At 43.0% G+C, this 27471-nt stretch overlaps 1 protein-coding gene across 1 annotated transcript in view; it reads left to right on the top strand.

The window, feature by feature from the left end:
- The first annotated feature begins 2029 nt into the window (after window positions 1-2029).
- UROC1 (urocanate hydratase 1) overlaps window positions 2030-27471 on the top strand; it is a 52878-nt gene continuing 27436 nt past the window's right edge. The window contains exons 1-11 of the mRNA XM_079964513.1: window positions 2030-2563; window positions 9787-9917; window positions 16230-16323; window positions 18081-18140; window positions 20770-20898; window positions 22097-22158; window positions 22562-22628; window positions 23621-23764; window positions 25251-25339; window positions 26860-26922; window positions 27253-27432. Coding sequence (XP_079820639.1) covers window positions 2438-2563; window positions 9787-9917; window positions 16230-16323; window positions 18081-18140; window positions 20770-20898; window positions 22097-22158; window positions 22562-22628; window positions 23621-23764; window positions 25251-25339; window positions 26860-26922; window positions 27253-27432 — 1145 coding nt within the window. The 5' untranslated portion in view covers window positions 2030-2437. The remainder of the gene's footprint in view (window positions 2564-9786; window positions 9918-16229; window positions 16324-18080; window positions 18141-20769; window positions 20899-22096; window positions 22159-22561; window positions 22629-23620; window positions 23765-25250; window positions 25340-26859; window positions 26923-27252; window positions 27433-27471) is intronic.

Below are 27471 nucleotides of genomic sequence, written 5' to 3'. Positions count from 1 at the left end.
ATGTAGACTTACATGTTGGTGTCAGTTTTATAGGACATTTTGTTGCTGTGATTTTAAAAAATATATATGTATGTTTCATCACCTTATTTTGAATTTTACCTGTTGTAAAGCTCTGCTAGTCATTACTGGAACCCAAAGGGGGTATAGAGATGATTTAATAACTAGTGGAGCCCGGGGGGCCACTAGGTGGCGCATCGGAAGATGGCTGACAATAACATCTCTCCGACCCACACGAGGTAATTTGGAGGCTATGATGGGGGTAATTAGCCTCCTTAACCCCCCCCCCAGGATTATGGGGGGGACGGCCCTTGCCTGCTGTGCCCTATACCACCCCCGAATTTGTGGGGGTGGGGGCACTAGGCACAAAGCCCTCCTGTGGGATTTTCGGCACTCCTCGACGCCGTCCCCGATTCGCGCCGCTGGTTGCAATGATCTTTAAAAGGAACAAATTTGGACGTGATTAATTGCACATACATCAAGGAAAAAGGGGAGTAAATACTGCTGACAGAAGAGATCTCTGATAACAAGACAACAATAAAATACGAGAAGAACGTCAAGATACGGTAATGTCAGGGGGGGGGAGGAAACCTGCCTCTACCTTTTTATGTGACTTAACAAGAATCCCCATCCCCTAATGAGTCAGAAATTAAGGACTTAAGCTGTGGATTTAAGGCTGTGTGGAGATAAACTTTCGATCCAAAGCAATGTTTCAAGATGAAGCTGGAAAGCTAAGAGTTTTGGAGTGACGCAGTCAGGAAAAATGCCGTTCGCCATTTTGTGAGGCATTGTGGGAGCTCTTGGGTCTGGGAGGAGAAAGAGAGAAATAGAGTTGTTTACATATCGTGAATCAATTCCTCGGTGGGACTTAAGAGCGACAAATGCCAAAATTTACGATGGAAAAAGTGATGTTATCTACGAAGGAGATATATGGAAACCATCTGGACTTAGTGGAGGAACGGGAAATCCACACAGGATTATTACACTTGCTATTGGCTTAAGGAGACTAACAGAAGAGATCGTAAAAGAGAAAGAGAAATTATACGAACAAGATATGATGTGGCAACACCAAGATAAGACTGGATAGAATTATGAACTTTGTTTGGACTGATTGGGACTGATTTGGACATTAACGCAGTAATAAGAAGATGATCTGAATTCCCCTTTGGATCTTGAAGTATGGGTTCCCCCAACAAAATTTAAAAATTTGGCTTTGTAATTCGGAATTTATATGACGTGATTTAATTTGATGTGATTGGCCAGTTAATAAAAATTATTTTTTTAAAAATAATAATAATAACTAATGGAGCCCACCCTGTGGAACGCCCTCCCATAAAATGTCAAGGAGATAAATAACTATACAACTTTTAGAAGACACCTGAAGGCAGCCCTGTATAGGGAAGTTTTTAATGTCTGATGTTTTGTTATGCTTTTATATTTGTTGGAAGTCACCCAGTCAGATGGGCAGGGTACTACTACTACTACTAAAGGTAAAGGTAAAGGTACCCCTGCCCGTACGGGCCAGTCTTGACAGACTCTGGGGTTGTGCGCCCATCTCACTTAAGAGGCCAGGGGCCAGCGCTGTCCGGAGACACTTCCGGGTCACGTGGCCAACGTGACATCGCTGCTCTGGCGAGCCAGAGTCGCACACGGAAACGCCGTTTACCTTCCCGCTGGTAAGCGGTCCCTATTTATCTACTTGCACCCGGAGGTGCTTTCGAACTGCTAGGTTGGCAGGCGCTGGGACTGAGCAGCGGGAGCGCACCCCGCCGCAGGGATTCGAACCGCCGACCTTTCAATCGGCAAGCCCTAGGCGCTGAGGCTTTAACCCACAGCGCCACCTGCGACCCCTACTACTACTACTACTACTACTACTAATAATAATATAATCAGATAGGGGAGTCTCAAAGGTGATCTACATTAAGGCCCACAAATGAAAACACACAAATACGAAGATTTGATTTTTTTGTCAGATTGTAGAATCTTTTAAACTTGACACACAATGCTGTGTCTTTCAATTGGTTCAAAACTTTGCAAAACCCACCAGGCCCCTCAGAGTAGTGAATGTGTGTGTGTGTGTGCAAAGTACATAAGCTTGCCGAATGTGGTTCAAAGTAACAGGCCCAAAAGCATGCGCAAAGAATGGCCAGAGAATAATCAGTAGGCCTGTGAATTATTCTTTAGGAGGAGGAGGCAGGAGAAGCCAATAGGATTGTGGAGACTGAATAGGTGTGTCTGACAGGCATGGTGCCTTTTCTCCAGAGAACTGGAGGTGCACATACAAAAGCCAGTGAGCAGCTTGCTTTCATCAGGGGTCACCTCAAAGTTGCTGAAGATCCCCCAGGACTCTCCAAAGAGAGCCTCTATCTTCTGTCTTGCCCCTCAGGCAATAGCTCTCTGTGAATGATCTTCTTCCTCTAATTACAAGCCCTCACAAGCCATGTCCAGCCTGAAAGAAATTTGTGGCGGGCTTCCCTTGAACCCTCTTCCGGAGAACAGGGGCCGAAAGAGTGGAATCCCTCATTCTCCTGTGAGGACTCCCAACCTGGAGTCTCATGAAGAAAAGGTAAGAACATTTGCACTGGATCTCTTTGGGTGCCCACACCAGTTTAAACCCACCAGAACTTCAGTCTTTGCTGGTCTGCGGCATCCCAGTTCCCCAAAGGCACAGGAATAAAAATATTCACTGTCAGAAACTGGTTATAGAGACACATGTTGCCTAGACGAAAGAGGAGACCATAAGCAATCATCATGGACCTTCTGTTGTCCCTCAGTGAAGCAAATAAAGAGTGAAGTACATTTGTCTGCTTAGTCAAACATGCCTCTCCACAAGTAGAGCCCAGTCCTAAATAATGCTTGTGCATGGTCTAGGGGAACATTTTCTAGTAAGTGTGCTCCGCTTTGTAAACTTAAAGGAATGGATACACTTGCCCTTTAACATAAGAATGTAAGAATACACTGTATTTATGTATACAGAGATATGTGTTCCTGTAAGGCCACTTGTTACTTTCCAGATGTTGGACTCCAATGCACATCAGCCCCAGACAGAATGACCAATGGCCATGGATACTGACCAAGTCTGTATTTATACTGAAATTGTTTTTGAGATTTTAAAATAATTTTATCACTTGTTTTCAGTCCTAGGCTCCTTTTGGAGGAAAAGCAGAATATAAATAAATAAAATAAATAAATAAATAATAGAATAAACAAAGTGAATTGTTGTCTACAGGGTTATAGGTTCTCAATTTCCAACAAAAACAGTCTGTGCAGGAGACTGACTTGGTTTTTCAAGCCTTTAAAAAGAAACTGCTATGATGATATGGTGGTGAGGGACATTTGGGGAAAATCGATTGGCCTGGCATATTCAAACTGAGACGCATCCTTGAGTGAGTTGGGTTAATGATTTGTTCTTTGGTTGGGCAACCAAAAAATAAATAATTGTTTAACTAAGCAGTAACTGAGTTGCCTGTTGGGTTCTTAAGTATTGTTACATGCCCACCGCTTCCCCAACCAGTGAGAAATTCCCAGGAGAGTGCTTCCAGGATTGTTTTACTCTGAATCAGAGAGGACTTGTGGCATCTTTGCACAGGGTGAGCCTTTTAAAAGAGGCCTCGTGGAACATGTGTACTCTGTATCCACGGGGCCTCTTTTAAAGGATTCACCCTGTATTATTGTATTAGGCTGAGAGGCAGTAGCTGGCTCAAAAGTCTTGGCACATAATATATTTGTGAGTCGCTTTCTCCAAACGTATCTTTTCAATGAAACAGGCTTATATTCCTAGATAGCATCATCCTGCAAAGTGGGTCTGACCTCATGGGTTTGTATCCATTAGTGTGTCCCTTGCATTGACAGAGGGCAATTAGGACCAACGGAGGCTTTTATGAGGGAAATAGCCAGTTGGATCAGACCAATAGATCATCTCAACCAGCATTCTGTTCTCGTGGAGGCCAGCTAGAAGCCTGTGGGAAACCCGCAAGCAGGATCTGAGCACCAGAGCAGTCTCTCCTCCTGTGGTTTCCAAACACTGGTATTCAGAGGCCTACTGCCTCCGACTAGATCAGAGATAATCCACACAAGACAGAGGTACAGTGGGTGGAAAGGCTCTCTGTCCAGAGAGGGGTTGAGCTGACTTTAGATGGTTTTGCACCAAGTTTGCATTGTCATGACCCCTGTGCAGCAATCCAGGCACAGAGTCAGAGGCTGCAGAGGCACACGCTAAGGAGCCAGATCAGATTAAAAGCCCTGAACTGACTGCTGGAGAGCAGGAGATGACCACACCTGAGGCCGCTGGACAGCAGCCTCCAGAAGAGTCTCCTAGAGTCGACCACCAGGGCCTATAGGGCCAGAGCCTGGACCATCACAGGCTCCTTCCCCTGAGAAACCAGATGCCTCTCACCACACATCATTGGTTCAACGGTGCAGGGAGCACACCAGGAGAGAAACTAGGGAACAGGGCAAGAGTGCCTGTCTTCAGGCCAGAGAACTGGCCCTTTAAGACTCTGAAGTTGTCTACAAGGCAGTGGAGTCTGGAAGAGGGAGTCTGGACACAGAAGCTTAAAAGGCTTTAGTCTGCTCCCAACTTTTGTGGGAGCAAGTTGCTCACTGGGAGCTGTCTGTGGTCCTGCAACAGCCTGTTCGTCTTGCTACTTTCTTTATAGGATCTGGCATCAGACCACTTTCCCTATGCCATGTCTAATTTTATAAACTTCTATCCTGTTGGCTCTTTGGGCTCATCCACTTTTGCTTGCCCTGCTACTGTCCCCCAGGAAAACCCAATCTTTACTGCTGAATCAGAGCAAACATCAATTGGGTTTTCTCCAGAATGTTGCTTGCTCTGATTTAGCACTAAAGAGTGGGTTTTCTGGGGGAAAGCAGTGAGGCAAAGACAAAACTGCTCAAAGCCATGCTTTCTAGGCATGGGACAGTGGAAATGTAGACAAGCCATTACTTTCCTTTTCTCTAAACTAAAAAAACCTAAATGCTGTAATCTTTCCTCATAGGGCAGTTGCTCCATCCCAAGACCAGCACTTGAAGAACAAGTTTGCAATTAATATAAATTATTATTGTTTGCTGTGACTATTAATAATATCAGCCACGATAATATAATTCATTGGGATAGTAGTAGCAGTATTAGAAGTAGAATCGGCAGTGTAACCGTAATGTGTTCCAAAGCTGAGGGAACAATGTCAGTTAATATAAGCTGAGGATCAGGCCTGTGTATCTGCAGCGCTTTATTTTCAATTTATATTTGCAGTATTAACTCGAAACTCTTCTCATGTTTTGTTTTCATGCATCTCTGTTTCTGGCAATAATATAAAGCCTTTATGAGAGCTTTAGCCATGTGCTTCGGGGTCCTTCGGAAGAGCTACGTGGCTCTTTCCACCATCTCATCTTTAATCTCCTTGGATAAACCAAACCATATCTGCAAGGCTCTTTCCATATATGGTTCCTGACTTCTCTTTCTTCCAAGCCCCTTTGTTGCTCGGGACTTGAAGCCACAACATCCTCTGTCTCCTCCTTTTCCCTGCCCAGAGGCAGAAGACTCTGTGCTTTACTGTTACCAATCCTAAGAAAGACAGTGTCTTCCTTTGGCAAATTACAGAAGGGTTGCTGTGTTGGCCTGATGCAGCAAAAACAACATTTTTTTGTTAAATGTATTACTCTGCTATCCTACAATGCCATAGGACTCTCTGCTGCATTTCCTTTGTCTGCCATACATAGATAGCCTGCATCTCTTCATTGTGCCGCTGTTAAAGAGTAAACTTGCCTTACATAAGAACTTAGGAAATGGCCTTATTCGGAGTCAGACCATGGCTCCATCTAGGGCAGTATCATTTACTCCAGTGGCCCTCACACTCCCCCACCCCCTTGAACCACATGAAAATGGTTGAGCATCTTGGTGGACCACTTGATGGTTTCTCTGCCTGTTGTAGCAATTATAACGCATTGTGCTAGGTCAGGGGTCAGCAAACTTTTTCAGTAGGGGGCCGGTCCACTGCCCCTCAGAACTTGTGGGGGCTGGGCTGTATGGGGGGGGAAGGAATGAATTCCTGTGCCCCACAAATAACTCAGAGATGCATTTAAAATAAAAGGACACATTCTACCCATGTAAAAACACGCTGATTCCACGGGCTGGATTTAGAAGGCAATTGTGCCGGATCTGGCCCCCGGGCCTTAGTTTGCCTACCCATGTGCTAGGTGCTGTATGGTTTTTCACAGTATTTTTAAATGGGCTCCTTTTATTTCCTACACAGTGTGTTTCATTGCATTGTTATTTGAATTCCTTAGCATTCAAATTGTAATACAGTGTAAGAAATAAAATCAATATGAATGTTGAATATACCATCTCCCGCCTTCAAATCCAGACAGGCTGCCTGAATGAAGTGGTCCGTGGACCACAGTTTGGGAACCTCTGGTCTACACTGACTTAGCAGTGGCTCTCTGAGGTTTCAGGCAGCATGTCCTCCATCCCAGCCCTACCTGGAGATGCCGGGGATGCAACCTGGAACCTTCTGCATGCAAAGCATGTGCTCTGTTATTGAGCAGTGGTCCACCCCCCCCAAAGGATATGCTTTGAAACATTTCCACACAGGAGACGGCAGTGAGGAGAGGTGCTGCTGTGGACCTGGCCTCCTGGCAGCAGTGCCACTACTGCATACCAGAGTGATGCAGATGTAGAGCAGGGCAGCAGCAAGGTTGAGGCAGTTTGGGCACACTCAATTGGCACACTGGTGCACTTGTGCCAGTCTGATGACACTGCCACTATTCTGTCCCAGTACTAGACGGTGGCACTGCTGCTAGGAGATCAGATCCCTCCCTCCCTATTGGTCACTCCTGTTTGCACATGGAAAACTGGGGCCACACTTAATTAACTTGTTTGGATACACAAAGCAGATACTTATTTGTACAATTTGCAGCCTGTCAAAATTCAACACCTCGCCAGCTTTCCAGATTGTTGCTTTAGCATCTAATATTCCACCTGCCAGCTGATGTCTCTTCACTGTGTGGCTTCACCTGCCGATTCAACAAAGACATTTGCCCAACAAATAGCCCATCATTATCCAATTACTTTTGTTAGTAGAACACAAACACATTTCATCTTCTTTGTGCTAGCCTCTTAAGTAGAGTCCATCTAGAACTGTCAGTTGCATACAAGAGTCTTTTGTCTCTAAAATGTAGCTGTCTGCAGTACTTGGTTGTGTAAATTAGGACAAATGGCCATGTTAGTTTGCACATGAAGGTCATTGTGCTGTAATAGTCGAAGGGAAGGGAATCGGCAAATGCTAAAGTCTTCACCTGGAAAAGGGCACAGCATTGTCAATTCCAGATGACTAGATGTTAAGCCACAAACAACTAGGGAATTGGAGTCATTCAGTGTCTGAAATGTATCACAGTTTGTCAAAATAATGGATTTGGCTTTCTAAAGACTATTTATTCTACTGCTAGGCTGCTACCACTACTTGAGTAGTAGTTTAGAGCATTATGGAGAATAGGGCTGTCAGTGGCTACTGGCCATTATGTGTAGCATCTCCTCGGTCAGAAGCAGTATTCCTCTGAACACCAGTTGCAGGGAATCACAAGTGGGAAGAGTGTTCTTGTGTGGGGGTCCTGGCATTTGGTTGGCCACAATATGAACAGGATGCTGAAATGAATGTGCCTTTGGCTTGGTCCAGCAAGGCTCTCCTTGTGTTCTCCTGACTTGGTACCAATGGGAACATCCCTCCCAGGAAAGTTAGCAGTTCTGGAGGATCACTGATCTGGTTCAGGACCACTCCACCATCTCAGGAAATGTCGTGCCAAATTGGGAGACAATATCTCAAGAGGTGCCTGGAAACAAAGAGAGCTGATGGACAAGCCCATTTGCAAAATATATAGCAGATTGTGATTTGTGACCCATTCTTCCTAAAAACTGAGCCTAGAGCTGCAAACAGTATTTTAAAAATGCCGCTTGGATATTTAAGATGCTGCTCAAGCTGAGCTTGAATCTTCTCAGCATGGAGACACTGGGCTAGCTCATCATATTTTTGAATAGTCTGAAGGCATCGCCATCTGTGGAGCTTCCTTTCCATATGGGAGCAATAGCTTTCTGGCAGCAGCATTGTCACTGATTAGGAGTGGGAGGCAAGGCAGCGGTGAGGTCAGGGCTGTGCAAATACGCTGGCAGAGCCAATTCAATGTGCCTGTAGAGCCCTGATCTCACCACTGCTTCCTGGCCTCGTATACCATGCAAGCCAAAGGCTAAAGTCAACTCCCTTCTCTGCTGTCTCCTTATTTGATTTCACAAAGAAGAGCAGATAACTATACCCTTAAGCAGTTTCATGGTGGAAGCAACGAAATTTCTACAAACCGAAGTTTGGATATAAGAGGGTCTGCTTTATGGTTTTAGTTTTTTGACTCCACCCCAGTGGGCTGGGGCTCCCACACATTTAATAGCATGCTCAATTTCCAAAGCAGGGAGTGAACTTGAGAAGTGAACAAACATTTCCTTGTTTCATATCCCATATGGTGGTTTGTTGTGTGTTTTTTTAAAAAAAGAGTTAATGACAATGACATGAAGAGGACCCTACTGAGGAGGATAGGAAAGATTTTATCTGATTTGCCTGCTGGAGGAACAACTATCCTTTGAAGTATTGTTGGGGTTCCTGCTGGCATATTTTACTTATTTAAAATATTCAGACTTGGCTCCTTCCCTGGAGATTGAGGTGAAGGTAACAAACAGCTCGTTTTGATGAACCGTATATGGTTCTCAGAAAATATTAAAACTGCAACAACTGCAGAAATGTCCAAAGCAAGAAAAGGCTTCAGTGAATCCCTTTCAGCATATGGCAGGTGCCACCACAAAGTGGCAAGGTGGGGTTGAGTTGGAAGGGACCTTGGAGATCATCTACTCTGAATCCTGCTTCATTGCAGGATCTGCAACACAGAATGTGATTGCAGCATCCTTGGCTGATGGATGTCAAATGAACAGCCTCCAGAGCTAGTCTATTCTACTGTCAATTAGCTCTTACTGTTAGGAAGTTTCTCTTAATGTTTAACTAAACTCGGCTCTCCTGCAATTTCCACTCATTTGTTCCAGTTCTGCCCTCTGGAAAAACAGAGAAGAGGTATGCTGCATCTTCTGTGTGACAGTCCTCAGATATTTGAAGACACTTTCTCTTCTCTAGGCTAATCTTGCAGCCGTTTCTCATAGAACTTGGTTCCAGTCTCCTCCCTGTTTTGATTTCTCCTGATACAAAATCGCCCACCCAGCATTTGGCAATGCTAGCAAATTTGAGCACAGAAGTCTTCTGGTTTCTTTGGCACAGCACTGGGTGATCTTGGTCCATTAGATTAGCATGCACTGAACCTTCTGTGCCATTTCAGTGCGACAATGGAGCTACAAACCTGACTTAGCAAAGTTCTGCTGTCAAACAGGCACCAGGGGTGTCCTGCATCATGTTGTGCTTGGGTATAATGGTACAATGGAGTTCCTGGCATGTCTGTTATCTACAGCTGATTCTGCTTGCTGTTCCATCTCCTCTGGAGAACGAGTGCAGCCCAGATCCTGTGCCAGGATAGCCTCTTGTTTATGCAAAGGTTAGGGTGGGAAGATCCCATTCAAAATGCTGCGCTACCTTGTTTGTTGGAGCCTCATACTTATTAACGGTCAGTGCCCTTGAATACGTTTGCAGCATCTGGGCACAATTCCCGTTCAGGCTGATAAAAATGCATGTGTTTAATTAGCTGTGATAACCACCCACTTGGTCACTTTCTTCTGGCTTCCTTCTCTCTCTCTCTCTCTCTGTGCAGCTGGCTTTGAAGAACGCCTTGCGTTATTTCCCTTCCAACTTCCACGAAGTCCTGGCACCAGAATTTGCCAAGGAGCTGAGACTCTATGGACATATCTACATGTACAGGTTCTGCCCCCGCATTGAGATGAGGTAAAGGCTTGAGGAGGGCTCTACGAGGAATGGCATGTTGGGAGTGAAAGCCATTTGTTTGTTTAGAGTTGTACCTAAATTCTGTCAGAGTGAGTTGATGTGGAGGCACAACCCATGAACCAAACTGAACAGACAGAAGGCCACTTGTCACCAAATAGGCAGGCTAGGGGAGACAATGCAAGCTAGGAAGCCGGCAGGCAGGCAGGCAGGTAAATTGGCCCATTGCTAAATCTCACAGTAGTTTGGTCTTTGTGCTAAAGGTGTTGCTCAGACCAAGGAAGTGGGCCAGAGTCTGTGACTTTAATCAGACTCCTGTTGGCTCTTTGTGTTGCTGGGCAATCACTGGTTCTGTAGTTACAGTGTAGTACCTCTTTGTGGCCTACTTCACTGGGGGCAGCCAAGAGCAGCACAGCATAAAGCAGCGCCCTCTTCTTGGGAGCTAACTTTATACCAGCAGCAAATGAGAAGATTCCCCCCCCCCCCATCTGCTCAATATATTGTTCATCTCTAACTCAGCTAATAATATTAGACAAGCAGCACTAATTCCAGTCCATTCATTGCTATATAACTGAGCACCAGTATTTTAAAAACAAAATGAAAATGACTTCCTAACCTTGCAAAGGCTACAAACTTTCATTTTCATCCTGATATGTATTTGTCCATGGGGGTGAGTTCAGCTGCTAAAGCTATATAGACACATATCGTTCAAATGCAGGGTTTGAAATTGGTTGATGGATTTCTGATGAGCACAGCTGGCTGCCCTAATTTCCCCAGCTTAAATGAGTTTCCATATGCAGAGAGAGAAAGAGAGAAAGAGAGAGAGAGAGAGAGAGAGAGAGAGAGAATCCACATAAAATCAATATGCAAATAAGGGAGTTCTTATCTAGAAATGGGATCTGTTACAAGTATTAAGCACAACTATTGATATGCATCTTCCAGGTCTATGAATCTTGGAAATTACGGACATCATTTTGTACCTGATCAGTTTATGCTAGAGCTGTATTCTTCCCCTGTGAAAGAGGCTTCCATTTTGCTGCTTCATTTGCACAGCAGTTTAGAATTTATTTAGAATTTCAGTGGGTTTGGAGTTGAGTTTACCTCCTTGCTGTGAGGTGACCAAGGAAGGCATTTGTGTTTTGCTCTCCACTGATGGTTTCTCCAGTGCTCTGAATCCTCCCTGGCTGCCCATACTTCCTGACCTGAACTCCCCCATGAGGGGCTCATTGAGTCTTTAATTGGGCTTTAATTCAAGCGTGGGAAGCCTGACTGCCTGAGACTGATGCACTTGTTGGTTTTGTTTCTAAGGGAAGTCTTTTTTACTTATTTTAAAAAAAGATACACAACAACAACATGATTTGACACTAACTTCTTTAAAAGTAGCACCTTAGAAACCAACTAAGTTTACCCGTGGAACCTGAAGATCCAGAGAAAAAGATACCACCCCCAGAGAAATAACAGAATTGTTCAGGATGTCTCTGCAACTGTTGAGCTGGAATATTAATGGGTGCAACTCCCCGGAAAAAAGGAGGAAGTTATTTCATATATTGAAAAAAGAACAACTGGACATTATTTGTTTGCAAGAAACACATGTGACTAGGCTCCATAAAAAAGTGCTAATAAATAAAAGATTAGGCCAAGAATTTATTTCTTCGGATCGAGTGAAGAAAAGAGGAGTGGTGATTTATGCAAAGGAGAGCCTGTCACCTAACTTTTATTCAAAGATGAGCAAGGAAGAATTTTGGCAATTGAGACACAATACCAAGGAGAGAAGTTTTTGATATTAGGAATTTACGCACCAAATGAGGGGAAATCGGAATTTTATAAGAAGTTGCATGAGAGCGTCCTGGACTATCTGGATTATGATAACATCATTATGATGGGAGATATGAATGGCGTGGTATCAACCAACATGGATAAGTCACAAAATCAAAATGTCACAAAAGATGGCAGACTACCTAAGACTTTTTTTTGAATTGACTGACAATATGGACTTGATTGACATTTGGAGGACAAAGAACCCCTTGGGAAGAGAAGGAACATTCTTTTCTGAAGCCCAACTGACATGGACGAGAATCGACCAAATATGGATATCTAGAGGTCTGGCATCTAAGACCAGAAAGGTGGAAATCTGCCCAAAGACCTGCTCCGACCATAATGCTGTAAAGATGGATATGACACTACTACCAACCGGCTCCTTTAGATGGAAGATGAATGACAATTTGTTTAGAGACCAGGAGATTACCAAGAAAGCCCAAAAAGTCCTGAAGGATTATTTTGAGATAAACTTGAATACCACAGTGGAAAAAAGAACCATCTGGGATGCAAGTAAGGCCGTGATGAGGGGGTTCTTGATACAACAGAATGCTGTAAAGAAAAGGATACAAAATGAGAAAAAAGATAAGATTTTGGAGAAAATTAAAGAACTCGAGAAGAAGTTAAGATCAAATCCGAAGTCACAGCCGATTCTGAGGAAAATTAAACTCTATCAAGCACAATATTCTAAATTGATAAACCAGGAAATAGAGTGGAAAGTTAAACTAATGAAACAAAGAACATTTGAATCGGCGAATAAATGTGGGAAACTGCTAGCATGGCAGTTGAAGAAGAGACAAAAACTAAATACAGTTACAAACTTAGAGACTGAAGGAAGAAACATTCAGAACCCTGTGGATATTAGAAAATGCTTCCAGAGATATTTCAAAAAACTATATACTCAAGGGCCGCAAGATGAGGCTGAGATAAAACAATTTTTGAAAAAGAATGGACTACCAAAACTGTCACAAGAAAATAGAGTAATCCTGAACTCTAAAATAACACGACAAGAGATTGAACAAGCCATTCAGAACATGCAAACGGGCAAATCTCCAGGGCCAGATGGGCTCACCTCCAAGTACTATAAGACATTGAAAGACTATTTGATACGACCATTGTTGGAGGTTAGCAATGAAATTTTGGAGGGGAAGAAGGCGCCGGAATCGTGGAAAGAAGCGTTTATCAAATTGATACCAAAATTGGAAACTGAAAAGACTCAACTTAAGAACTACCGCCCCATCTCTCTTCTAAATGTGGATCACAAAATATTTGCAGACATTTTAGCAAGTAGATTTAAAAAAGTTTTAAATCAGGTAATTCATAAGGATCAGGCAGGCTTTCTCCCAGGCAGACATTTGTTTGCTAATACAAGGAACATTATTGATATTTTGGAACTTTTGCAAACAAATATCAATACAAAAGCAGTGTTAATTTTCATAGATGCGGAGAAGGCCTTCGATAATATTTCTTGGAAATTTATGAAGGGAAATTTGGAAGGGATGGGAGTGGGACGGGGTTTTGGAAATGGGATAGATGCAATTTATTCAGAACAAAAGGCTAAACTGATAGTCAACAATGTGATTACAGAAGAGTTCAAAATTGAAAAAGGAACACGACAAGGCTGTCCTATTTCCCCATTGTTATTTATTTCGGTCCTGGAGGTGCTCTTGAACATGATTAGAGGGGACCGGTTGGTTGAAGGAATTCAGGTCGGAGCGAAGCAATATAAACTTAAAGCGTTTGCAGATGACCTAGTTTTGACCCTACAGGAGCCAGAATCTAGTACGAAAAAAGTATTACAACTGATTTAAGAGTTTGGTCGGGTAGAGGGATTTAAACTAAATAAGCAGAAAACTAAGGTATTGGGAAAAAATTTGACAGTTACAGAGTCAGAACGGTTTCAGAAAGAGACAGAGTTAAATGTAGTTAAAAAAGTAAAATACCTAGGGGTAAACATAACAGCAAAAAATCTGAGTCTATTTAAAGATAATTATGAGAAATGTTGGTCAGAAATTAAGAGAGATTTAGAAAGTTGGACAAGACTGAAACTTTCCTTGTTAGGTCGAATCGCTGCTGTAAAGATGAATGTATTGCCAAAAATGCTGTTTTTATTTCAAACATTACAGATTGTGGACAAAACAGAGTGTTTCCGGAAGTGGCAGAGAGACATTTCCAAATTTGTCTGGCAGGGCAAAAAGCCCAGAATTAAGTTTAAGATACTAACTGACGCGAAAGAAAGAGGGGGCTTTGCCCTGCCAGACTTAAGGCTGTATTATGAATCAGCAGCTTTCTGCTGGTTAAAAGATTGGCTGCTCCTCGAGGACACTGATGTTTTAGATTTGGAAGGTTTCGACAATGCGTTTGGTTGGCATGCATATTTATGGTATGACAAGGTTAAGATTAATAAGACTTTCAAGAACCATATTGTCAGAAAAGCAGTGTTTAATGTCTGGACAAAATACAAAGACTCCAAGGTGGCTTTCACCATTGGAAGCTAAGGCCCGGAAAAGACTCAATATGGAGGCCAAATGGCCGAAGTATTGGGAAATATTAGAAAAAGACGGAGACAACTGGAAATTGCAGAGTCAGGAGAAAATGAAAGATAAAGTGCGAGATTGGTTACACTATGCTCAGATTAAAGAAGTTTTTTAACTTGATAAAAAGTTAGGATTCCAGGTGGAAAAATCGAAGTTAGAAACGGAACTGTTAGAGCCTAAGACTAAGGTACTTTCAAGAATGTATAACTTGCTGCTAAAATGGAACACACAAGATGAAACGGTTAAATCGGCTATGATAAAGTGGGCACAGGACATTGGGTATAATATTATGTTTGAGGACTGGGAAAAGTTGTGGACTACTGGGCTGAAGTTTACTGCATGTAATGCTTTGAAAGAAAATGTAATGAAAATGATATATAGATGGTACATGACCCCAGTCAAACTTGCAAAAATATACCACTTGTCTGATAATAAGTGTTGGAAATGTAAGGAAAATGAAGGAACGTTCTTTCACCTTTGGTGGACTTGCCCTAAAGTGAAGGCTTTCTGGGAAATGATATACAATGAGCTGAAAAAGGTATTTAAGTATACCTTCCTTAAGAAACCAGAGGCCTTCCTTTTGGGTATTGTTGGCCAAGGGGTGTTAAAGAAGGATCGAACATCTTTTATGTATGCAACAACAGCAGCAAGGATACTCGCTGCTAAGCATTGGAAAACTCAAGATCTACCCACACTGGAAGAATGGCAGATGCAACTGATAGACTATATGGAACTGGCTGAGATGATGGGCAGAATCCGAGACCTGGGAGAGGAGACGGTGGAAGAAGACTGGAAAAAATTTAAGATTTATTTGCAAAAATATTGTAAATTGTATGAATGTTAAGCAGGATGTTTGATCATAAACAATTTGGCACCATTGAAACAGACGAAGTGAACTATGAAGATAAGTTAAATTCATGAAAAAATCAAATTTTTAGATAATTATTAGGCTAAGTTTAATGTTTTAAAGAGCGAAATAAATGTATCTAAAATTTTAAGATATAACACTGGAAAATTAGATTGTAAGGTGGCGATAAGGTGATAAATTGCTGGCTTAATTTCTATTAATTTGGAACGCAGGAGCGGGAGATGTGAGGAAGTCCAAAGAAGACAAGAAAATATGTTATGATATGTGATATTTTTGTATGTTTTTCTTTGTGTGTTGTAATCAAAAAACCTTTAATAAATATTATTAAAAAAAAGAAACCAACTAAGTTTGTTCTGAGTATAAGCTTTCGTGTGCATGCACACTTCTTCAGATACACATGAAAGCTTATAGCCAGCACAAACTTAGTTGGTCTCTAAGGTGCTACTGGACAATTTTTTTATTTATTTTGACTGTGTCAGACCAACACGGCTACCTACCTGATTCTTTAAAAGTAAAAAGACTTCACCTTTTTAAAAAATAGCACCAAACAGCAGTGAGACACACCTTCCTGCCTTTTTGTTAAAGCCCAGGCAAGTATGTAATGGGTTTTCAGGAAGGATGCCACCAGAAAGGCTGCAGAATGCAAACCTCTGGAGAGATAATGTGTAGAATGAAAGTAAGGACACTTACAAACTCGGTGTCCACCTTGAAAACACGGTAAGCAAAACAAAGACCTGTGCCCTGACCACAGGAATATCCCAGAAATTGTTGCAATTTATTTTCTCATTAACTGATGGACCATGGCTGGGGGAAAAAAGATGGAAGTAATTTTTGGCATAGCGTTAGCTTTTGTAGTGGGGGTGCGTTTTGCTAGGGACACTCAAAGTGCTTTGAATACACAGAGAAATCTCTGAAAATATTGATCACTCTAGGGGGGAAAAGAAGAAGAATGATGCCGTTTGATTCTACCCTCATATCAAACATTTTATTCTCATTTTGGTTTTTTTATGATTTGCTTGTGATAAATCCAAGTATGCACTTGTAGAAGGTTGAAGATAATTATTTCATTTCCTCACTGGTGTATTTTAATTTCAGAGCTTACCCCATCCAGGAATATCCCTGCAAAACCATCCAAGCTGCTGCAATAATGCACATGATTATGAATAATCTTGACCCTGCAGTGGCACAGGTAATGAACATTCCTCGGTGGAAGGCTTAGTCTTGGAACGCAAACTGATAGCAGTGACAATGCATTGATTTTTGTGAATTGACACACACCAGTTCTGCTTCGATTGTTCTGAAATGGAACAAAGGATGAAATGGGTTAATTTTTTTTTTAATCAATGCATTGCCACTTTCCCCCATTAATTTTAATGAATCATAGTTGGAAGGACCCTCTAGAGTCATCTTCCGTAAATCCAACCCCCCTCAACACACAGTCCCCCATCCAATTTGAGACCATACCGAACCTTGCTTACCCTTGCAAATGTGCTAGCTGTTTTATTGCTGCACCACCAGGAGAACAGTGGAGGTGCAAAATTAGCATGCCGCTCTGAGGTAGAGCATGTGATGCTTAAAAGCAAACAGGGCTGAGCTGACATTTCTCAGAAAATAATTTCCAGCCAATTTTTGACTTTCTTCTTTTGCTTTTTTGAGCTCTTCATAAAACAGTTGGAGATTTTAGTCCTCCTCTGAAGACTATCCGGCAAAATGGCTTCCTAAATTTTGCCATCCATGAATTTTCAGCACAGCTATGGATCCGGTTTGAATACTGTTTTTATTTTTAATATTGTTGAAGGAAGCTATGGACTTGGCCCCTACTCTTTCCAGCCTTCCCCTCTTAAAGTTTCGGTCAAGGTTATGTGAGAACTTGCTGTAAGAATCACTCAAAACAACTCCTTGTTTAAGCACCTTGTGGAAAAATATCACCTAATCTGCTACCAAGTATAGCAAATAGTTAAGCCAAGAGTGATTTGAAGTTTGCTTAGTCAAAATAAGAATATGCTACCCTATGCTATGAAGACAAAATACAAAAGCAAGCTATGTATCAACAACGATCTGATACTATTTCTGACAGTCATCAAATCATGGGCAAAATGCAAGCTCGACCATCCCACTGATACTTGCCAAAAAGGATTTTATTGTGAATAAAACTATTAGAAATATTCATAGTTTGTTATATCTAACACAGCTTGTGTGACTGTTTTTAGAAAACATTTTCATAGCTTATGGAGCAATTTCCTGCAATCAGATGGTTGGTGTTCTTTCATTCCCATAAACAAAAATATGAATAATGTTGTAAGCACTATAAATATTTCAACAAAAACCACATTAATAGGGATGTTACGTAATTTTTATTTTTTTGTTTGGATGCCTCAAGGAATGGTAATAAAACAGGCAGTTAAAATGCACGAAACAGTCATGTGACAATAAATTGAAGATAGTCCTTTCACCAGTATTTGAGTAAGATTCCACTCCCAGTCCAGGTAGCCTTTGTCTGGGCCTTGGAAGAGTGTGCCATCTTGTCCTTCGCCTCAGGCAGCAAAATGTATTGAGCCAGCCCTGTCCCTCCACCAACTTTCATTTCCACTGAAATGCAAACTATATCAACACGCGGGTTCTGCTGCTTATTGTCTGGAGCTTAGACATGGGGAGGTGGATGACTTGACAGTTTGTCAGTCGGTGGAGGTTAGACATTCATCAGGTACCCTGCAGAGGCATCCTAAGAAGTGGTTGGTGCTAATAGAAGCCATTATCTCTTGGCGTTCCGGAGTTCGTGCAGCACAGAGGATAATTGAATAGGCCACAGTCTAGAATGCCCCTGGTCAGATTTAAGCTCTGCTATGTGCTCATTAAGCAGTGTTTTGATTAAACTGGGTTTAATCATATTTGAGACTGAAATAAGGGATGCTGTTTTAAACATACTTTAAAATGTGCTCTTTGCAGTTTCCCCAGGAACTTGTAACTTATGGAGGGAATGGACAAGTCTTCAGCAACTGGGCACAGGTATGGTGTTGATACATTTGTTGCTTGCCTTGCTTGACCATGCTCTTAATCCATCACATCCATATTTTGCTTGGTGGAAGAAGTTGTTGGCTGTCATTGACAATGAATCCATGCAGTTGTTGGGGCTTTTGACTTTAAGAAATATCGAAATATCGAAAGAGCAATCCAGTGCTTGAATTATGGGGGCCTGGGGTGGGGTGACAGCTGTTTTACCTGTTGTGGCTGCTTTCTTTGCTGGTAATTATAGAAGGCTACAAGGTTTGTGGGACGCGGGTGGTGCTGTAGTCTAAACCACTGAGCCTCTTGGGCTTGCTGATCGGAAGGTCGGCGGTTTGAATCCCTGCAACGGGGTGAGCTCCCGTTGCTCAGTCCCAGCTCCTGCCAACCTAGCAGTTCGAAAGCATGTCAAAGTGCAAGTAGATAAATAGGTACCACTCCGACGGGAAGGTAAACAACATTTCTGTGTGCTGCTCTGGTTTCACTAGAAGCGGCTTAGTCATGCTGGCCACATGATCCGGAAAAAATGTCTGCGGACAAACGTCGGCTCCCTCGGCCAGTAAAGCGAGATGAGCACCACAACCCAAGAGTCGTTCGCGACTGGACTTAACTGTCAAGTGTCCTTTACCTTTACCTTTTTACAAGGTTTGTGGGGGGGTCATTATTCGGTTAAAATAACTTGACAGATTTTTTCATGAAAAGCATAAATCCAGGTTAAATGGGGGTGGGGGTAGATATGGGCTGGTATTTTTATGTCATTGTTTGGATGCTGCACACACCTTGCATAAACAAGAAACACGAATCTGGAAGCACCCTAAATATCATTTAGTCTGAGTGTTTTCTGAGCAGATGCAGAGTGCTTTAGGTTCATCATTCGGGAATCACAAGAATCCCCTGCTCTGTCTGGGATCAGGACTCCCAGGTCCCCAGGCAGAGCTAAGCTCTTTCAGCTTTCTTTCCTGAAACAACCATGATATTCTGAAAAAGAGGGAAAGAACATGATTCTGCACTTCGCGTCTAGCAAGGTGACATTCAGAAAACACAACATTTGGAAACTTGCTATCTCTTCCTTTGCACCGGCAGCCATGTCCAGCGTCGATATGACTGTGATGTCTAACAAGAGTTTCGCAGCGGAGCAAAACAATATGCCTTTGTCACTGGTTACTTAAGAATAGCAGTCGGATGAATGATTTTCTTTCACTGCGATAAGGACAGTTTGTTCTCAGTGTTTCGTTTCATGAAAAACGAGACCGTTTGTAAAGATGTTGTAGCAACGTTATTCCTGGAAGTGTTATTTCTGGTGCAGGGAGGAGAGGCAATTGAAAATGTGGCATGTGAAGGGGTGCTGAGCCGTAACCCGCTTAGTTCAGGGGAAGGGCCCGAGCTTAGTAGGTAGAGCACACCCCTTGCGTGCAAAAGGCCTCTGGTGCAATCTCCAGGGAGGACTAGGGAAGATTCCCTGTCTGAAACCCTGGAAAGCTGCTGCCAATCGCTGTAGACCAGGAACCCTAACCTGGTGTTCTGCAGAAGTCATTTGACTACAACTCCCAGCATCTGTCAATGGACAGGGATGGAGGGAGCTGTAGTCCAATGACATCTGGAAGGCACCAGGGCGTGGAAGGCTGGTGTTGACGATGCTGTGCTAGATGAACTGGCTCAGTATATGCCCAGGGCTCATGTCCCCCCCCCCAACACTGCTCTCCACCCCACCCCCTCTTTTTTATATATTGCTTGACATCAGCCTTGCCACGGACTAATGTAGGCTGCCTTATTGTTGGGGGCAGGTAGGAGTTTTTCCACTTGACAGATTGGTACCAGCCATTTGGTTTTCCCCTACCTTGTAGCAATCGTCAAAACTTTGTAAAGTTAGGCACTGGGAAGGCCTTGTTTATGGGAGAGGAGGTTGTTGCCTCCGCCTGCCCCTCCTCATTAAGGGTATCCCATTAAAGGGATCTGGGGGTGTGGATCCTGTCCGAAGCCTGGGCATGGGCTAGGGCCATGCCACGACCCGATCGTGGACCCCGGGGTGCCCCAATTTGATGTATATAATAGGGCTCCCCCTACCAGTGGTATACCCTTATGAGACTCCCTGCAGACAGGCAGTATCAGGATATAGTCTGGTTTCACCCAATGCCTAAGCCAAACCGCTCACATCTGTAACCAGTAAAGTTGTGGACTATTTTATCCCATTAACCTAAACATTCGTGTCCATGTGCTTATTATCTAAGGGAACTGCGGGGCCCGGGGCCTCGCCAAGCAATGCTGAGCTAGATGGACTACTCAGAATAAGCGCAGGGCTCATGTTTTCCCCCCAAATACTGCTCTCCACCCCCCATGTGAATTACTTCTAGTTTCAGAACCCAACTGGAAGGGGGGGGGAAATGGGTGGGGAGAAGCAGTTTCAGGGGAAAGGCGTGTGTGTTTGTGTGTGATACATTACCTGGCTTTCCACTTGCCAATGTTGCACTTTAAGTCACTTTATAAGAATTGGCTAGTAACCCACCCAGTTAATCTAAAATGGTGGCCTGCCACCAACTTGCCTAGTTTGCCCTTTAAAAGCCTTAGAAACACAGATCAATATAAGAAGGAAGCTTAGCCTGCTCCTTTCTCCCATTCTATCTCCATCTTTCAGTTCTGGCTGGTGATGCACTATTTGTCTGAGATGACTGAAGATCAGACCTTGGTCATGTACAGTGGGCATCCCTTGGGACTCTTCCCCAGCCATCGCAACGCTCCTCGATTAGTCATAACCAACGGCATGGTAAATAGCTGCTGTCATCTTGTCCTCTCTTTGCTTACTATCATTTGTCACAACCCACAGTCTTTTTCTGGTATGCACTGTGCTTTGCCTCATTGATCAAAGGTTGGCCGTGTTTCGGTTCACGTACTGTTTGTTTCAGAAAGTGTGAATCAGATAGGGTCACCTTTAAATGCAAACTGAATCGAATTTGTCCTCCGCCACTACATCCAATAACATCCTGTTGTTTTTCCTGCTGTCCTTTCCCTGCGGCCTTGGAAAAGAGAGACAGAGAGAGGAAAAGATCTGGGTGTTCTTGAATATTCTCTGACTTTCCAAATTACTATAGGGTCAAACTTTATTAGTTATAATTGGAGTATCTAAAACTAGATCTCGTTGCTTCTTCAAATGGGTTCCCTCACACTTTCAGCATTAGTAAGGTTGTGTTGGGGAATGGCAGGACACTGGTGAGTGTACACAGGGAAAAGAGGGGCTGGAGTCTGGCTCAGGAGAGGGGGCTAGTGATTTGTGGGGACCTGTACCAGCCAGAGGCGAGAGGCAGGGGAAGCTCCAGATCTGGAGAAGGGAGCTCAGAAGGGATTGGAGGATGAGGCAGGTCAGGCAAGTGAAGGGCTGGGTGTCTCCCCACCCTCTCCTGTACCACTGTCTCTTGGAACCAGGAGAGGATTGAAGAGGGAAGAGCAGAGGCAGTTTTCACACAGGCACATAAACTGGATGGACGGGTGTGGTGCCCCCTGTTGCTGCAACTGCTCCATAGAGCACAGACCAGGAACTAGCTGCCTGGATGCTAGACTGGTATGTGTGGGTGTTCAGAGCTATAGGAACTTCTGTAAGTGTCCACTTTTGACAATACAGTTAACTATCTGCTGTGTGCATTCCTTTGGCTGGGGGGCACCCATAATAGGTTGGTTGTATTGTGCTGGCAAGGTGGTAGAATCACAGTGTTAATCAGAGACCTCTCTCTATTTTCACCTTCCTCCCTGCCTCAGGACTTCTATTTTAATTCTTGTAATATTATGAACTGGTGTCTACTTGCCCCTCTCCTCCCTTTTTCCTTCTGTGTCATGTCTTTTAGATTGCAGTTCTGATGACAGGGACTGGCTTGATTTTAGTTACCTGTATAAAGTTCTCTGGCTGCCTGGTCAGCTGAAAAGTGCTGTCAAAATGCTCTAAATAAGACACATTTCCTTGCTTTGTTTAGGTGATTCCTAACTATTCTTCCAGAGATGAATATGAGAAACTGTTTGCAATGGGGGTTACAATGTAAGTTATCCATTGTCCTAATTAATTTTCCCAATGAATTTCTGATGTCTGCTTTTTAGTTCTGAATTGGGAACTTTTTGTGGCAGGTGATGGGATAGAACATTATATGTATACATGCAGAAATATAACCCAAAGGCTGAAACCATGCATTCACTTCCTTGGGGAAGTGGGGCTTATATTTGTGTAATTCACTGGGGCTTATTTCTGAGTAATTTATAGAATCACACCATAGGAAGCTACATGGAGAAAAAGAGAAATATGGAGAAATGTGTCAAAGGGTACCGTTACTTAAGAAATGTTGCACTACTAGACTAACAGAGTAATATAGGGGCAGAATATATAAAAATAAAACAACATCCATAGTTGACTGAAAAAACTGCCTTGCATTCACTCCTATTGACAGGTATGGACAGATGACAGCAGGTAGCTACTGCTACATTGGACCACAGGGAATAGTCCATGGAACTGTGGTAAGAACTGCTCACTATCACTGTTGGGCAGAATGTATCGTTTGTAGAAAAAGGAAGCATCAGTTCTCTTCTGACTAAAGATCTATTTAGTATTTCTAACAAACGACAACAACAACAAATGCAGAGCTGACCCACTGCTCCATTCTCTGCTCTAAAGTGCTGAAGTGTAGGTGCATTCCGGCAAGACACAGTGATAACAGCAAGAACCTTTATTAAACTACTGAACTGGACAACAGGGGCAAAACAACTGTTTATATACATTTCTGAAGGCCTGGGCCACTCCTACTCCCAACGTGATTGGCTGTCTAAACTACCTAGCTGCGAATCATGAGTCAGAGTTTAAGGGCCAATGGCAGAGGCCCCAATCCTGAAATGTTCTGTGATTGGATATAATGTATCAAATGAGAACACAGGGGCTCAGCATCCTTAGTCCAGACTCAAGCTCAGGCAAACACAGAACACTGAATGCATAACAAGCCCCATGCGACACATTGCTCATTGTAACGTATATAAGCCACCAACTCTCAAGCTGGGTGCTGCAAGGGAACTGCTTTGTGAAAAAAACCATTACCTGATATAGGCTTCTATAAGGCCCATTGGGGGCAGGCAATTCTGCCCTATCTCTGCATCAGGTGCATGAGAGTGGAATTTTTCCACCGCCACTAAAGCACTACTAATACAGCAGAACTGTCACCTTCCAAATGGGAAGGACAACCAGAGCAGTAGCTCACACAGAAGCGTAGGAGAAAATGAAATGTATTCTGTTTTAATTGCCTGTAATTGATCCTGAGTGGTTGGACTGAAGCCTCCTTTGCTTTGTTTCAGGCCTTTACATGCTCACTCTTGAGCATGTAAAGTTCTGTTGAGTAGATGAAATGAGAAGTGCAAATGATAAACAAATGGAGATACGATAGAAGTATTGCCATTGGTAAATGACACCATAGGGTCATTTACCATGCACAGTCACCACCCTTTTCTGCAATGTGCCTTAGCTAACAGTGCTCAACGCAGGCCGGCGCTACTTGGGAGTGGAGAATCTGGCTGGGAAAGTCTTTGTCACATCTGGCCTTGGAGGAATGAGTGGCGCTCAAGCCAAGGCTGCAGTCATTGCTGGCTGTGTGGGAATTATTGCTGAGGTAAGCCTGTATGTTTATTTGTATGCTTCTGCTTAGTTTTTTTAAAAAATCAGCCTCCCCTGAAAAGGTCCATTCTCATGTGGCCGCTCCCTGTACTTCCCTCCCATTTGTGATTGTGTTAAGGCATTTTAATGAACAAGTGGGTTTTAAGAAGAGAGAGCTTACAAGGAAACTCTACCAAAAGTTAAGGTTTTAGTAGCTTAGAGAGGGGCAAATGTCTCAGGCTACAGTACTGTACCCACTTGCCTGGGAGTAAACCCTATTGAACTTAATGGGGTTTACACCTGAAGAGACAAGTTTAGGATTGCACTGTTAAACAATTCATCATTTTATCTAAAGGTTATGAACCCCTAGGTGAAAACTGTCACAGAATGTTAGGCCACAACCCCAAACTGATTTAAGTGTGCTTAAGCCTGTTGATTTTCAGTGGGGTTATGTGCATTTTATTCTCTTTTGGATTGTGGTCTTACGTGAGCTGTGCACTAACTTAGCCACTCCAGCCCTAGACCTTGACTCGCTGAAAAAAATGCTTCCATCCATTTAAACCAGCAGCTGGGCTTTAAAACAACAACAAAAAAGGTCAAACAATAATGAAAGGATTTGCTAATGTGAATTTGTTTTTCTTAACCAAACAAGAATTTTGTTGGGCAGATTGTAATTCAAGCTATATGGTGGTTGGCAGACGTGCACATCTTGCTCACTCAATAAAAGGTTTCCCCATGGAGTTGAAATGTTCTCATGTGAAACAGGCCTTACTATAATAACAGCTTTATAGCTATGCTGTTAAACAGGGTAATAAAGGACTTCAGTGACCTGTGTAATTTTACCACTGATGATGGAGAGAAAATCTTGTTTCTAAATTTGCTTGGGTCAGAAATCTCACTGATTGATCATTTGTGGTTCTTCAGCTAGGAGTGGCCTGTCCCAGGCTAGGCCTCAGATCTACACACCACTACTGGTCTCAGTCACCTGCTGTTCACATTGGTGCTCACAATAGAGTTTAAAGCTCTAAATGATTTAGGACTCTTAAATCTGAGAGGCTGCTTTATTCCCTACAGACCCTCTCAGGTGTTAAGATCAGAAAAGAGAGCAGTCTTTAGTTCCCCTTCCCTCAGAAGTTTGGGGTGGGGATGATCTGAGCAAGAGCATTCCCTGTGGAAACCCCTAGGCTGAGGAATTCCCTCCCCACAGATCTGCCCGTGGCATCTTTATTATATAGTTTCCATTGCATGCTGAAGATGCACCTCTTTACCCTGGCCTTTGACACTTGGGATATATATATATATTTAAGACCCATTCTATCCTTGCAACTGTAATTTGTTTTTAAGTGTTTTTAATATTGTATTTTTAAATTGCTGTGACCTGCACTAGAGACTTATCTGATTCATTTCCTACCCTTTACCATAAGTAATTAAAGGCAAATTATTCTAAAGTTCAGTAGTTGCTTGTTTAATTCTATTCGATTTTATCTAATGCAACCTCTCAGGTTGATGAAGCAGCCCTCTTAAAGCGTCACCAGCAGGGATGGCTGATGGAAATCACTAGCAGTCTGGACCACTGTATTGCTCAGCTCAGGTATGGCTCAATAAACACATTCTTTAGCGTTTTGCTAATTAACTCCACATCCCACCAAAGGACTTTTCTGCAGTGTGGAGGAAAGGTCTGGGGCAGGCAACCCTCTCTGCCCTATCTCTGCTATGGTTTATTTCTAGTGCTTAACCTCACATTTCTCAGAAGTGAGTGACTACTAGGTCAGTGCTCCTCACTAAAATAAAAAACTCTCTTGGGGCTGGTCCTGACATCTGTTTCCCCTATTTGTTTTAAAGGTGTGTAGTGAAGAGGGGCAGAAACTGGCTAACAATTTAAGACTTTGCAATGGTGAAAAACATGAAACATGCAACTTGCCACATTCCTTGAAGTAGGAATTTGCATGTATAAAATTCTTGTCCTATTTTTTCAGCACAATCAAGGCTCATGTCTTCTGCCATGTCTGCCTTAGTGCAGGTGTGTGGAATCTGTGGCATTCTGAGAAGTGTTGAACTACATCTCCCATCAACCCTGAGCATTTACCATGTTGACTGCGACTGATTAGAGTTGGCGAAAAACAACATGGTGTGTGTGTGTCTCAGGTTCCCCATACCTGCCTTAGTGTGAATAATTTTTCCACTTTGGAGCAGAACATACATGAATTCTTTAGTGCTTTGATCTCAAACTCAGTGGCGGAGCTTCATGCTCCAGCACCGGGAGGTAGAGAGCAGGCGGGGCCAGAGCTGGGGCGTGTCCCAAGGTGGGGCGTGCTGCCGCAGGGGCATAACGAGTGTCCTGGGGCGTGGCGCACTGCCTGCGGGGGCGTGGCACCCAGCACAGGCGGGGGGGAAACCGCAATGGCACCCCACCGGGGTTGCACTGCCGGGGGCGGTGCACTCCCCCCGCACTCTTCTTCCTCCGCCAGTGCTCAAACTGCAGAACAGATCACTGCTAACAACCACACTATTAACATAAATATCACATAACATAATATCACGTAACAGCAAGAATTGTCTGCCTGCTTTCAAACCTCTCACCTGATTCGCATCAGCCAGATACTATCCAATAACACATAGTACCATCTTGATTCGTATATGTTTAATATGTTAAAAAGAGTTATTCCTGCATTTTTGGAATTTCAAACACTTCAGAGTCTTAAAGGTAATAATCCAAGCCTTCAAGACCAGAACAGTTTCTGATACCTACAGGACATCTGTGACATCCCTGCCTGAATACTCACTTTGACATCAGAGAAGATCAGCCAATGACATACAGAGAAATAGGACAGGCAGTCAGGCCAGATGTCAAGGAGGGGATTGTAAGAACAAAGAGGTCCCTGGATGTAGATGAGAAAAATGTAGCATGTCAGAAGAGTAGTTTTATCTCACTTTATAGTTTCAAGAGGATTCTAGATATTGTTATTTGCTTAAAAGTCTTCATCTGAACATCCCCCCCCAGCAACATTGTTCAGTATCTTTTAAACCTAAAACTATCATGACATCGAATTTTTTAAAAAATTAAGTTGCTTTTGAATTGTTAAAAGTTAATCCCTTTTGACTTGTACACAGAGAAGCAAAGAAGAAGAAAATGGCTCTTAGTCTGGGATATCATGGGAATGTGGTAGATCTTTGGTAAGTAGCTAATAATGAACCTTGCGATAGCAGGGGAGGAGCGGGGAATCCATGTTGCAGTTCTGATAAAAAATGTGTCGTGAAATTTCTCCCCGCAACTTCAGCCTCATTGATTTTAATGGGAGATTGAAGTATTTGTCATTGAAATCAGTGTGATTTACAAATGCTTGAAGTGTTGGTTGTGCCATTTCCTACAATGAGTCCATCCCTTAGCAACACAAAGGGGCTAATTTACCAAAGTTTCGTCTAGGTGCTCCTGGTATCTACTTTTCTATTTCCATACCAAAATCAGATCTATAGTTGTCCACTTTTTCCTCTTTCTGTGTGCAGGGAGAGACTTGCAGAGGAATTCAATACCACTGGAGAACTGCTAGCTGATTTGGGGTCTGACCAAACATCTTGTCACAATCCTTTTAATGGAGGCTACTACCCGGTACAGCTGAGCTTTAAGGAGGCTAACCAGCTCATGTCCAGCAATCCTGTGAAATTCCGAACCCTAGTGCAAGAGAGGTACCGTACTTCAATAATTTGAACAAGTTTTCTTGGGAC

Source organism: Podarcis cretensis (genome assembly GCF_951804945.1).
Source record: "Podarcis cretensis genome assembly, chromosome: 2".
Classification (NCBI taxonomy): domain Eukaryota; kingdom Metazoa; phylum Chordata; class Lepidosauria; order Squamata; family Lacertidae; genus Podarcis; species Podarcis cretensis.
This window is presented reverse-complemented; position numbering and strand designations above follow the sequence as displayed.